The sequence below is a fragment of the Cnephaeus nilssonii genome (assembly GCF_951640355.1).
Source record: "Cnephaeus nilssonii genome assembly, chromosome: 19".
NCBI classification, from domain to species: domain Eukaryota; kingdom Metazoa; phylum Chordata; class Mammalia; order Chiroptera; family Vespertilionidae; genus Cnephaeus; species Cnephaeus nilssonii.
In genome coordinates, this window is record NC_137090.1 from 8079750 (window position 1) to 8092875 (window position 13126).

Genomic DNA, 13126 nt, shown 5'->3' on the forward strand with positions numbered 1-13126 from the left:
GATGACCATGCCATCTCTGATGAGGATTCAAAATCTAACACATAATGTCTTCCCATATGAGCTACAATGTTCCCTCGGATGCACTCAGTAGAAGACAGTCGGGCCAATGTCGTCAGGTAGAAAAAGGAGGTTTAGAAAAAAATCAGGATTTTTAAAGATAGAGTAAGCTAAGGGAATACCTGTCAAATTGGTGAGGGTTGGTGAGGGAGATGTACTTAGCACCCCACAAAGGCCTCTCTTCCAGGGATCTGAATAGAAAAGCAAAATATGTAGCTTAAGGGGGACCCGTGATGGATGCACAGTTTTAGGCTAAGAGCTGTGACCTCAGAGGTTGGCACTTCATTAAGCCACCTCGAGACGAAAAGGGGCCTGGAGAAAAGGAAGCTGAATTCCTGAATAGCTTTGTTTAGTGCTTATCGTCTGCAGAGCTAACAATGTAACCTGAATTGTATTTGTTGTTGTTGTTGAAATGTTTTTATTGATTTGAGAGTGAGAGGAAGGGAGAGGAATAGAGAGATAGAAACATTAATGAGATAGAAACATCAATCAGCTGCATCCCACAACTGGGGCATGTGCCCTAACTGCGAATCGAACCGGAGACCTCTTAGTTCATGGGTCAATGCTTAACCACTGAGCGACACCGGCCAGGCTGTATTTGTTTTTTTTTTGTTTGGTTGTTTGGTTGGTTGTTGTTAATCCTCACCCAAGGATATTTTTTTCCATTGATTTTTAGACAGAGTAGAAGGGAGGGGAGAGTGAAAGAATGAGAGAGAGAGAGAGAAACATCAATGTGAGAGAGACACTGAAAATCAAACCCGAAACTCTTGGGTACTTGGGCTGACGTTCTAACCACTTAGAAACATTGGCCGGGGCATAATCTGATTTGTAATACACCGAAACTGTATACATTTGATGCTAAACTGGCCTCACCCTCTAGTAACATTCATTTTTAAGCATGAAACAGTCTTTGTGTGTGTTGGGCTGCAGAGAACAAGGTGGGAAGGGGAAGCAATAGGGAAGATGCCAGAGAAAATAGAACCCAAGGCAGAGTCCTTAATCAGGGAAATAGCCATACTTTTTACTTGAGTTATAGCCACAAAGAATGAATTTGGTATCTGTCAAGAACATGCCTGCATATGTACTACCGTAAACTCTGCTTAATCACGCTGTATGAAACGTTATGTGTGGGACATATGGAAATGCATGTAAGCATTGCTCATGCACCTCGAACATGCTGAGAAATGCTGATGACATGTTCCAACACAAATCTCTGTGTCTAATTATATGCCTAACTGATACATGAAACTATACCATGTAGAGGCATGCTCCTATGAGTAGAAAAATCAACAATAGAACAAAAAGGGGACAAACCAATACAGTAGAGGCCTATCACTTAAAACAATATTTTAAAGTACAATTATGCAACTATAAGCCTATTAAAATGCATGATTGACTTAAAAAGAAACTCACAGTATCTTAAGCTGATAAAGAAATTACTTAATAAATAAAAGAATACCCAAGCTCTACAGGATTATCCCCAAAATTAAAAGATCAGCTGGACTGGTCTTTCTTTTAATTTTGTGCAAAGACAAAAGATTCAGAGTTGCAACTGCCTGGAAGAGAAATCCATTTCATATAAACTAGTGTTGCCATCAGTTCGATCTGATATGCTTTTTAGGATAAAAATTGATCACAACTTTATATATAGGACAGATAAAGCATTAGAGCTGCACCATTCAACACAGTAGCCTCTAGCCAAGTGGCTATTGGACACTTTAAATGTGGCTGGTCCAAATTGGGATGGGCTATAAAAATGCACATTGGATTTCAATAACAGTATCAAAAGGGGAGAATATAAAATATCTCATGATTATTTTATATTGACTATATGTTGAGTAATTATATCTTGGATATATTAGGTTAAGTAAAATCCATTAAAATTGATGTCACTTATTTCTGTTTTTATCTCTTGATACAGCTACTAGAAAGCTTAAAGTCACATGTGTGGTTTGCATTATATTCCTATCGGAAAGTACTGCTTTAGGGTGCATAAGAAATACCGGGATTGTCAGCCCTCTGTGGAATCTAGTTCCACTCTGTATTTTAGGCAGAGATTAGCAGGAACTGCATAAAGTAACAAGAGTATAATTCTTTACTTTCTTCCTTCTCCTCCCATCACCAAGTGCCTGGTTCTCTATATTCTCCTTTGCAATTACCAAGAAAGAGAATCAGTTTGGCCTAGATAATCATAAGTGAATCAGTTTGGCCTAGATAATCATAAGTGGCCCTCCCAAGTCAGCTTTTGTATCGGGTACATCACAGGTCTCTGACCTATGGACTGGCTGTCCTTGAGTTCATCCCTAGACCAATCCTTGTGATTGATTGCGGGGAGAGGGGGTGAAGGAGGCATGGGTCAGGTTAAACAGAGTACAGGAATTATCTGGAACCTCCTCTGAGCAGGGGCTATAAATGACCAGCTTTGTTTGGAGGGGACTGTGGGAATGCCCGGCACAGACCGGGCTGGCCAGCAGTGAGTTAATTCAAAAATTGAGAGAGCATGATGCACGCACATTCAAAGGTCCTGTGAGTGCGAGAGCTGAGGACTATTTCCTGAACGATGCTCCAGACACAATTTCAGCCAAGCCATTCTACAAATAACAATAACAACAGATCCAGTCTCAAAAACATTTCAGTCACATCTAGCAACTAGCTGGCCAGCTTAAACAAGAAATTTAGGCAGAGAGAGGGAGAATGCAGAGACATGGAACACAACCAACCAATCCAAGTCCCAGTCCCAACCATGCCATTACATCACCATGTGACCTTGGGCAAGACACTTTAACCCCTCCTGCCTCAGTCTTTACTGGTATAAAAATGACAGGGAGATGAAGATTGGATGCAATGACAGATGGAAAGGTGCTTTTTAAAGTTCGAAGAGCTGCACAAATGTTATATTTATGAGCATGAGCTGTCATTAACTCCATGTTGGCTATTGAAGGAGCAACCACACAATGAATCCGACCTCAGTGAACACACCCTGTCCGGGGACATCTGGTGGTACTTTTCTCAACCTTGTTAAAACGGGGCAAGTGTTAGCTCTCAGCTCTGGTACTGTGTTAGCACTTACCTCTCGCTGTGGTTTCATCTGTAATGTGCCTTCAGGAATTCACGTCAGTACATCCAACCCGCTGTCAGGCCAGCAGCCCAACATGAGCCATACCGTATGCATCTGAGAGAAATACAATCCATCAGACCTGTGGCGAATGACAACTGTCAACTGAATCTGATGGTGGCTTTCTCCAATAACTGTCAGAATCTCCAAGACTTACACCCTATCCTAATGCCCTACCACAGCATTTGTTTAGGGAATTCAAATGGTGAGCAAAACTGTAAAAGAAAATTCAGCTATCATGTTTTGGGCCCAGATTTATTTCCATGCAATATCTTGGGAAAACAAAATATAATTGTCCTTATATTATGCCTGATTTCATTCCCATGAGATAAATTACCTTTCCTTTTTTTCTTCCCGAAAAAAAAAGTACTCAGTTTTATAGAGAACCAATACAGAAACACTGAGGATATTTTCATTTTTGTTGTTGTTGTTGTTCCTTTATGGAGGGTCTGACATTTCCACTATACCAACAACAGGAGAAAAGGGTTTACCAAATATTTGCATAATTAAATAGGAACACGGGAATTTCCATGGCTTGTGAAAAAGGAGCTCTGTGTCTTTAAGGCTCCACGGGGGCTCTGGGCTGGGAGGCAGACAGAGCAGCACTGCTGCAGCAGCGACTCATCCTATCGATAAGGTTCAGTTAGCCAAGGTGGAGGATGGGAAAAGAATGGAGCTGTCCCAGCTACTCAATGAGATCAGGGCAAACTATGAACAGCTCCTCACCAGAAATCAGATAGAGACCGTGCTCTCAACAAGGATCCAGGTAATGATTTCATACAGACAGACACCCTCCAGGATAAGGAGACAATCCATGTCTATCCAATTCCTGTCCCGGCCTCTCTGAGGTACAGTATTTCCTTTTCAATGCAGCATATACTGGGGAAGGAATTTAGGTTTTACTGCAATGTGACGGGGACTACAGGGGGAAATGCTGTGATTATACTGTTAAGTGACCATGAAATAAGTGTTGATTGATGCATTTAATTTTTATGTAAATTATGAGGTAACGATCATTAATAAACCATGGGGTCAACATACAATAAAATGGTGCACTCGAACCTCTCTCGACATCCTCCAAGGAGGAAGCATTTCAAATATCCTTCAAAGATAATACAGAGTTATTTATAGAGATAATTTAAATGACATCTTTAAAATGGCAAGCTTTATAGTAAGATTTATTAGCTTGCACACTTTGTTGAGGAAAACTAAGTAAAATATTTCTAAATATTTGTAATGAGTTCAGTTTTGTTCCAGATCGTTATAAATAGAAATCATCTGGGCACAAGAACAGGGCATTCAGAACAATTCTGATATAAATCGGGACAATCAAACCCCCACCACCACCACCAATTGATAGATTCTCCACTTAGATTATAGCTTTTTGCTTTTGTGCTATAAGATGAGAACGTTTATTTCCAATATTTAGGCATGCTATATTTAAGTTTTAAAGACAAGAGAGAGCCAAGTTAAATAAGGGTTAAATCCTAGTTTTATAGACTTACTTTGTTTTAAAGTGACAAACACCTTCAGCAATTAATTAGGATCTCAAATCTTTAAACAAAGGTACAAACAAATATTTTAGAAACAAAGATTCAAAAATTCAAGGATTGTTTTTTGTTTTTATTTTTTTAGTTTACCTACCACATCTGAGTTCAAGTCCTATTCTGAGCACCCAAATACTGCAAGGAGTTTACTTAAGAACATCACAAAAAAAGGGGAAAGTATTGCTGGGAAATCATGGGACTTGACTCCATTAGCAATTCATTTTTAGTAATATTGTAAGTTTTACCTCTGGACAACATTGTCAGTCTTCATAAAGAATGATCAGTATCCTGGATTAAGCAGAGTCACTGGGATATTTAACTGTTGGAATAGTTCATTCACCTTTTACAAAGAAAGGGGGAGTGACAATTAATTTTAATGACAATTTCTGAAAATTATAAACCTAGTAAACACTTTTTTTTGCATTAGTAAAAATACAAGTTATTTAGTTTACAAGTCACAATGCTGGAATGCACCAGCTAAAGTCAAAAAGCAAGACTACATACAGTACATTTTGTTTAGTCTTTTTAAACATATCTACCTTGGGAGATTGTTTTCAAAGAATTCAGAATCAGCTGAAATAAATTCAAGGAAGCCTGTTTAATTATTACACAATAGGGAGCTATTTCAGTTACTTATTACTATATAACAACTACCCCCAAAACTTGGAGTAAAGAAATCATTGTGTTCCCTCTCACTCGGTGGCTTGACTAGGTTCATGGGGGGTGACTTCAGCTGTACGTGACATTGGCTGGGACTGCAATCATCTTGGGGCACAACTGGGCTGGGTCATCCAAGGTGGCTCATTCATGGACCTGGCACGTTGGGATTTTTGAAAGGCTGGCTCAGCAGAGACAAATGTTTCTCTCTCTCCATGCAGCCTCGGGATCTCTCTCCGTCTGGCCTCTCTATAGGATCCCTCCAACAGAGTATGCAGATTTCTTACATGCTGGTCCAAAAGCATAGAAGTGCAAGTTGTCAGGATTTCTTAAGGCTTAGGCCTAAAGCTGACACTTCTGCCACTTTCTACGGGCTAAAGCAAGACATAGGTCAGCCCTCATTCAATGTGGAAGGCCACCACACAAAGACATCCATTTGGGGACGGGTGGTCCATTGCAGGCCATCTTCAGAATCTAGCTACTATCCAAGCTTCGCTGCCCATCCCAAAATCCAAAAGACCAACGAATACCATCGTTTTCATGCACTCCTAGCTCCTCAATTCTCAACACTTTCTTTGGTAGCTGCTCTGATGCTGCTTGCTTTTGCCAACAACGCTGAGAACAACAAATCAAAAGAAACATATAAATGTTATCTAATACTTTGCCCTAAACTTCATTACAGACTTTCATGTACTGCAGTGTTTCCTTTTTTTAAAAATCTGTTGTACCATCATATTACATTTTTTTTTAAATTGTAAAATGCATTTTTATAAAAACATAAAAAGGTAGTAACTTTTGCTTCAAAATATTACAACCAATTTCATACACTGTTCCTACTGCTCGTGGGGCCAAATGTTCAGAATCCTGTCAAAAGATACTTTCATTGACTTTCAACATCAGTATTAGAACATTTAAAGCTAACTGTACAGTAATCCATTTGTTATTTAATATGAGGACATTTAGAAAACAATTTTTAAGGAAGTCATTTTTTTGCTACTACTGTAGATAAACAAAATTAGCATGCCTTCTAAAAAGACCATATTGAAAAAGATAAATCAATAGTGGGTTAGCTTAATACTGAAATCTATTTTAGAGCTTCTAATGTCTATGATAACTTAATTCTCTAAATTATTCATAATATACTTTCCAGCAATATTTACTTCCTGTCTATGTACCCAGTCCAATAATTGATTAATTTAGGGTATATAACAGTTTATCTGCTTTGATAAAGCAACCAACAAGAAAATATGGGGGGAAATAATAGCTAATTTCAATTCTTCTTATTAATGCCATAAATCAGGCGTCCTCAAACTACGGCCCGCAGGCCACATGCGGGTGTTTTTGCCGTTTTGTTTTTTTACTTCAAAATAAGATATGTGCAGTGTGCATAGGAATTTGTTCATAGTTTTTTTTTAAACTATAGTCCGGCCCTCCAATGGTCTGAGGGACAGTGAACTGGCCCCCTGTTTAAAAAGTTTGAGGACTCCTGCCATAAATACTGGAAAGTTAAGAATCAGAGGTCTCAAACTTAGGTCCTGTAAACTGTTACTTTGTATTAAAATGGGTGTATTTTTTTTCTGCATTTCATAGACTGCCATAGCAGGAAGAGATTTTTGAGGTTCGTTTTACATCTGAGAAAACTGAGGCTGAGAGTGCAATGGACTTGCTCAAACATTTAAATGATTAGTAACGAAGCACTAAAACATACATTTGTAATCTAACAACTTAAAGAAAATAGTGATTCGATTCCCATGCTATTTTTCTACCATTGCTCTGAAATGCCTCACTTTCAAGAGTGCTCTTTCTTTTCTTGCTATTGTTGTTGTTGGCTCTCTTCTAGCTGGAAGAAGATCTGAGCAGAAAGATGGACAAAGATGAAGAGGCTTTAAGGGCAGCTCAAGCAGAACTCAAGGAAGCCCGGCGCCAGTGGCACCACCTGCAAGTGGAAATTGAATCTCTCCATGCTGTGGTAAGCCTGGTCTCCAAAGCAACCGGCCCATGCAGTCCCCAGATGCTACTTGATTAAGGAGGCGGGAGGCGGGGGGAACCCCATTACCTTACAGTGAGAAACTCGCTGTGAACAAGAAATCAAGGCCATTGAATTCTACCCCAGGTCCTAGTTTAACTACCCCTTTCCCTCCTTCACTCGAGGTTTAGTTCGCCCCGATACAAATTAAGTGACCCTTGCTTATTGCCCTGTGGTTCTCTCATTGTTGGAGTGGGGGAATAGAGCTCTTGTCATTATCCAAAGTCACCACAGTGGAGAGTCCATACTTTTGAGATGTCTAATAAGAAAATATTTAAACACTTTCCTAAAATGCTTTTCATATGCATTCTGCTTTGGCTTTGTTATTTAATAGTCTATATTTTTAATACTTAAAAAAGAATGATAAGTTAATCACACTGCAGAATTCTTATTCTTTCTTTAAAATTTTTTTTATTGATTTCAGAGAGGAAGGGAGAGGGAGAGAGAGACAGAAACATCAATGATGAGAGAGAATCATTGATCAGCTGCCTCCTGCACGCCCCACCCTGGGGATCAAGCTCACAACCTAGTATGTGCCCCTGACCGGGAATCGAACCGATGACCTCCTGGTTCATAGTTATTATTATTATTACTAGAGGCCCGGTGCATGAAAATTCATGCACTGGAGGGGGGGCGGGTCCCTCAGCCCGACCTGCCCCCTCTCACAGTCCAGGAGCCCTCAGGGGCGGGAGGCGATCCGGTGATCAGGGGAAGGCGACGCCCCCATCACACCTCTGCTGCTGCCACTGCCGGCAGCGCAAGCCTCGGCCAGCCCTGCAGCCCTGGTTACCTGAGCCTCGGCCGGCCCTGGGCGGCTGGGCAGCTGCCATCTGAGGCTTGCCTGCCCCTCAGGCTGACCCTGGGTGGCTGGGGGGCTGAGGGGACTGGGGGACTCTGGAGACAGGCACGCGGAGCGGTCGGGCCCACCTGGGAGCGGGCCCAGACTTACTGCGCGCCTGCTGCCCCGGTGGGGCTGAGGGGACTGGGCACCGCCATCTTGTGGCTGTGGGCACGACCATCTTTGCGCCAGCGTGAGGGTCAATTAGCATATTCCCTCTTTATTAGATAGGATTATTTGACCACATAAATTATCAGAGGACTTATTTGAAATAGTAGGCTCTCTAAATATATATATAAAACATATTTTTTAAAATATTTGGGCCATACATAAAGCTGTAAGGAAACACCTCTCAATATCTTTTTATTGATTTCAGAGAGGAAGGGAGAGGGAGAGAGAGAGACAGAAACATCAATGACGAGAGAGAATCATTGATCGGCTTCCTCCTGCACACCCTCTACTGAGGATCATGCCCGCAACTTAGGCATGTGCCCTTGACCAGAATTGAACCCGGGACCCTTCAGTCTGCAGGCCAATGCTTTATCTACTAAGCCAAACCATCACCTCTCATCTAAGTGCTGTAGAATTATTACAACCTTTTTTAAAAAAGAAAAAACACAATAGAATGAAGACATTGCAAATCAGAATTCAGAAACTCATTGTGTTTCACTGATTCATTGATGAAGATCTATCTAAAACAGGAACGGGGCCTCGAAAACTCCCTGCAGGCCAGTGAGCAGCATTACCAGATGCAGCTGCAAGACCTGGAGGCCGTGATTGAAGGACTGGAAAAAGAGCTACAGGAAGTAAGGCACGGCATCGAGAAGCAGCTTCAAGAGCATGAGATGCTTCTCAACACGAAGATGAGGCTAGAACAAGAAATAGCGACGTACCGCCGCCTCCTAGAAAAGGAAGAAATCAGGTACCTGATCCCATATGGTTCATGACAAGTGGCCAGGAATGCAGAGCCACTTACGTCATTGTTGACGTAACCAGATAAATTAAATCTAAAGAAATCATCACCATGGCAGGACCACTGAGTTTCTACAATTAAACAGGAGTAGTACGCACTGCAAAGAATATGAGAAGTATTTCCAGCCTCCACAAATCATGGACAAAATAACCAGAGTCAGGGGCATAAGCTACAACAGGAGCACAGCAAGGCTAGAGCAAAATGTAAAGAATTACCAATCAATACAAAAATGAGCTTTCTAAACTTTCCCACTTTCCTTGCCACGCAAACCTTTTAGAATTAGTCATTGCCTTATACGGACCGCCCACAAAGAAAGTTTGGAAAACTCTTACTACCACATCCCCCGCAACACACAAAGGGCCACTCCCACCACACATCAAACACCAAAATATTACAACCGTGGAAAGCAATGGTGTTTGGAGTATATGATTTAGAAGACTTCCAGATGTCCTGATAACAAAGGTAGCAAAGAGGAATTCTTATTGATTCACACAATTTCATAATCTGCAACCACTTAAAAGGTCATATGGCTTTGAACACAGCACAACCTCCAATTTTGCATGTTCCCATCAAAACAAAACTATTCTTTTTTTTTTTTTAACCCTTTGTACGCCATAAGCATCAGTGTCGTGTGGGGATGGTTTCCGTTTTGGATGCGTGGCAGTTAACTGGTTAATATATATATTTTTTTAATTTTCAAGTACAGTCAACATACAACATATTAGTTTCAGACATACAACCCAGTGATTAGACATGTATATAACTTTTAAAAATCACCTAATAAATCTGACATCATGCATAGTAATTACAATATTATTGACTATATTTCCTATACTGTCCTTTACATCCCCATGACTATGCTATAACTACCAATTTGTACTTCCTCATTCCATGCCTCCAGCCCCCTCCCATGGGTATCTATCAAAATGTTCTCTGAATCTATTATCTGTTTCTGGTCTGCTTGTTCATTTGTTTTGCTTTTTAGATTCCACACATAAGAAATCATATGGCATTTGTCTTTCTCTGTCTGACTTACTTCACTTAGCACAATACCCTCTAGATCCATCCATGTTGTTGCAGGTGGCAAGATTTCATTCTTTTTTTTTTTATGGATGAGTAATATTTCACTGTATATAAATACCACTTCTTCTTTAAAAAGAAACCTTTATTCTTGCTTGCTTCAGAATTCTGAGACTTCTATAAAACTAGATGAAACTGCTTTAACCTATAATGTCTTGACACTTACTAAATCTTTGAAAAACGTAAATTAAATTCAAAATATACCACTTACTAGCAGAGTGAAGCCAGGCAGGTTACTAAAGCTCTCTGTGCATCAGTTTTCTCATCTCTAAAATGGGAAAAATATTACCTACCTCATAGCATTGCTGTGAAGATTAAACAAATTAACATTTGTAAAGGGCTTAAAATAGTATTATGTAAATACTAGAGGCCCGGTACACGAAATTCATGCACTGGGGGGGAGGGAGGGGGTTGTCCCTCAGCCCAGCCTGAACCCTCTCCAATCTGTGACCCCTTGGGGGATGTCTGACTATGGGATCCAGCCTAAACCGGCAGTTGGACATCCCTCTCACAATCTGGGACTGCTGGCTCCCAACCGCTCACCTGCCTGCCTGCCTGCCTGATTGCCCCTAACCGCTTCTGCCTGCCAGCCCGATCACCCCCAACTGCCCTCCCCTGCCGGCCATCTTGAGGTGGCCATCTTGTGACCACATGGGGGTGGCCATCTTGTGTGAGGGCATGACAGTCAGTTTGCATATTACCTCTTTATTATATAGGATACATATAATTTATTATTAAATAAAATAAAAGGTTGTGAATTTTATTTAATTCCTAATTCTTCAAAATATTGGTAACCTGGTCTTTAATATTTCTGTAATATAATTTTTATTATGCCATATTTAATATATATAAGAAAGTATCAAGAAAGATTTAATGAACTCCCGTGTATGCACTTCCCCCAGCTCAGTGAGACATACACAATGTTGTTGAAGTCTGTTCCACTCCTCATCCCCCACACCTAAACCACATCCCCCCAATCTCATCCTCCTCCCTCAATCTAACCTGGCTCCCAAATTTGATGCTTATTATATGAATATGTATGTATCCCTAAACAAAATATGAAATTGTTTTGCATATTATTTTAACCTTTATAAACTTACTCTTTTTTTCACTCAATGTTGTACTTGGGAGATTCATCCATAAGGATCCAGTGTACCCTGAGTTCATTTATTTTCACTGCTAAATAGTATTTCAGTTGGATGAACATACTACAATTTATCCATTCTCTTATCAGTGAGCATTTGTTTCCATTCTCTGCTAATACTTTGTTGCTCCTATAATATAATTCTTTCCAATTTCAGATATTATGGTTGTATCCAAGGAGGAAAAAAAGAAAAGAAACCTACAAGTAGAGTTGGTTTTGTTTTACCTTCCGGTGAGTTTCTGATATAAGTAAATTAACTTGAAAAGCAAAGTGCCATTTGTTGGGATTATAAATAAATTGAACACTCTAATGTAGCAAACATAAGCAATATTTATATAAATTTTAACATGTGAATTGACTGTAATTAATACTTCAATATTGTAATTTAATATTTCATAAATAAAATTTTTACAGCCATTATAAATGAAATCTCTTTTTCAACAAAAGTCCCACAAAAGTGTGAGAATGAAAAAGTGGAAACAGTGACCAAACAGGCAATATTAAATGGAAATGTCGTGAAGGAGAGCACTGAAGCCCATGGTACTATTCAGTAAGTAAAGTAACGCTGACTAAGAAGTAAAATAAACGTGTAAACACATTTACTTCAATCGAATAATCTCAGTAATCTTTGTTTAAATGTTTCCAAGCATAATTTTAATTTGCTGTGATTTTTAATCTGACATGAGTAAGCATATATAAACAAAAATTCAGATAAAGGAATGCTCAATCCTTAATTCACCATTTTTTAAAAAATATATAGCAACCCATGAGCATTCCATAGAATTCCTTGACATTATAGTTATGTGATTTCTAAAAGTAGATAAATTATAAATATCATGATGTACATTGTAAAACTTAAAATGTCAATTATAAATCATTCAAGCTTCTTGATTTCTTTTTCATGTGGAATATATATTACATATTTTTTCATACATCCATACGTCTTCATGTAGAAAGGTTTATTTTATCATTTCAGGACAGAGAAAGTGGATGAAGTTATTAAAGAATGGGAAGGTTCCTTCTTTAAAGATAACCCTCGGTTAAGGAAAAAGTCTGTGTCTCTTCGCTTTGATCTTCATTTAGCAGCCACCGATGAAGGCTGTTTACAGACTAAACAGGATAACCTACCAGATATAGAAGTCAGGCTTATCATGAGGAGATCGTGCAGTATTCCCTCTATCAAACCTCCATCAGCAGCTCATTAACCCAAAGGCAGGATTTGACTTGATTTGAAAATGACATGAGGATGGACCAAGGTGGGCCGTGCTGACCGCCTTCTGTCCCAAATGGAAGTTTAAGTAGGAATGTTATGATTGGTGTGTGATTCTCTTGGGGGGAGGGGGGCGGGGGGATGGTAAGGGGCAAAATTTCTCTGAATTTAACTATGGATATATTTTTTGGAAAGGGGAAGTACGAATAAAATCAGAAATTCAGTATGATTTCTATTTTATTTCTCCTCCAAATAATCGTTTTTGTTCCCTTGAAATTTTATCAGAGATGGTAAGCATTAGCAGCTTAGTAAAATCTTTGACTTAATGCCTGAATACTCTAAGGAAAAGGGAGTGGTTTATCTAAATATGGTTGTACTGTGATAAGAAACACACTGAGTAATTCATCACGCTTCTATGGCTGGTTATAGCTACAAAGATTTTTCTCGTTGAAAAAGAAAACAATTATACGACTTTTAAA

At 39.5% G+C, this 13126-nt stretch overlaps 1 protein-coding gene across 1 annotated transcript; it reads left to right on the plus strand.

Annotated features, from left to right (window-relative positions):
• Positions 1-3842: 3842 nt before the first annotated feature.
• KRT222 (keratin 222) lies at positions 3843-12642 on the plus strand (the record flags this gene model as incomplete). The annotated part of the gene is made up of 6 exons (XM_079797093.1): positions 3843-3938; positions 7217-7345; positions 8942-9162; positions 11595-11668; positions 11852-11987; positions 12414-12642. The coding sequence occupies 6 exons, from the start codon at positions 3843-3845 to the stop codon at positions 12640-12642; spliced, it is 885 nt and encodes a 294-aa protein (XP_079653219.1).
• Between the last annotated feature and the right edge of the window lie 484 nt (positions 12643-13126).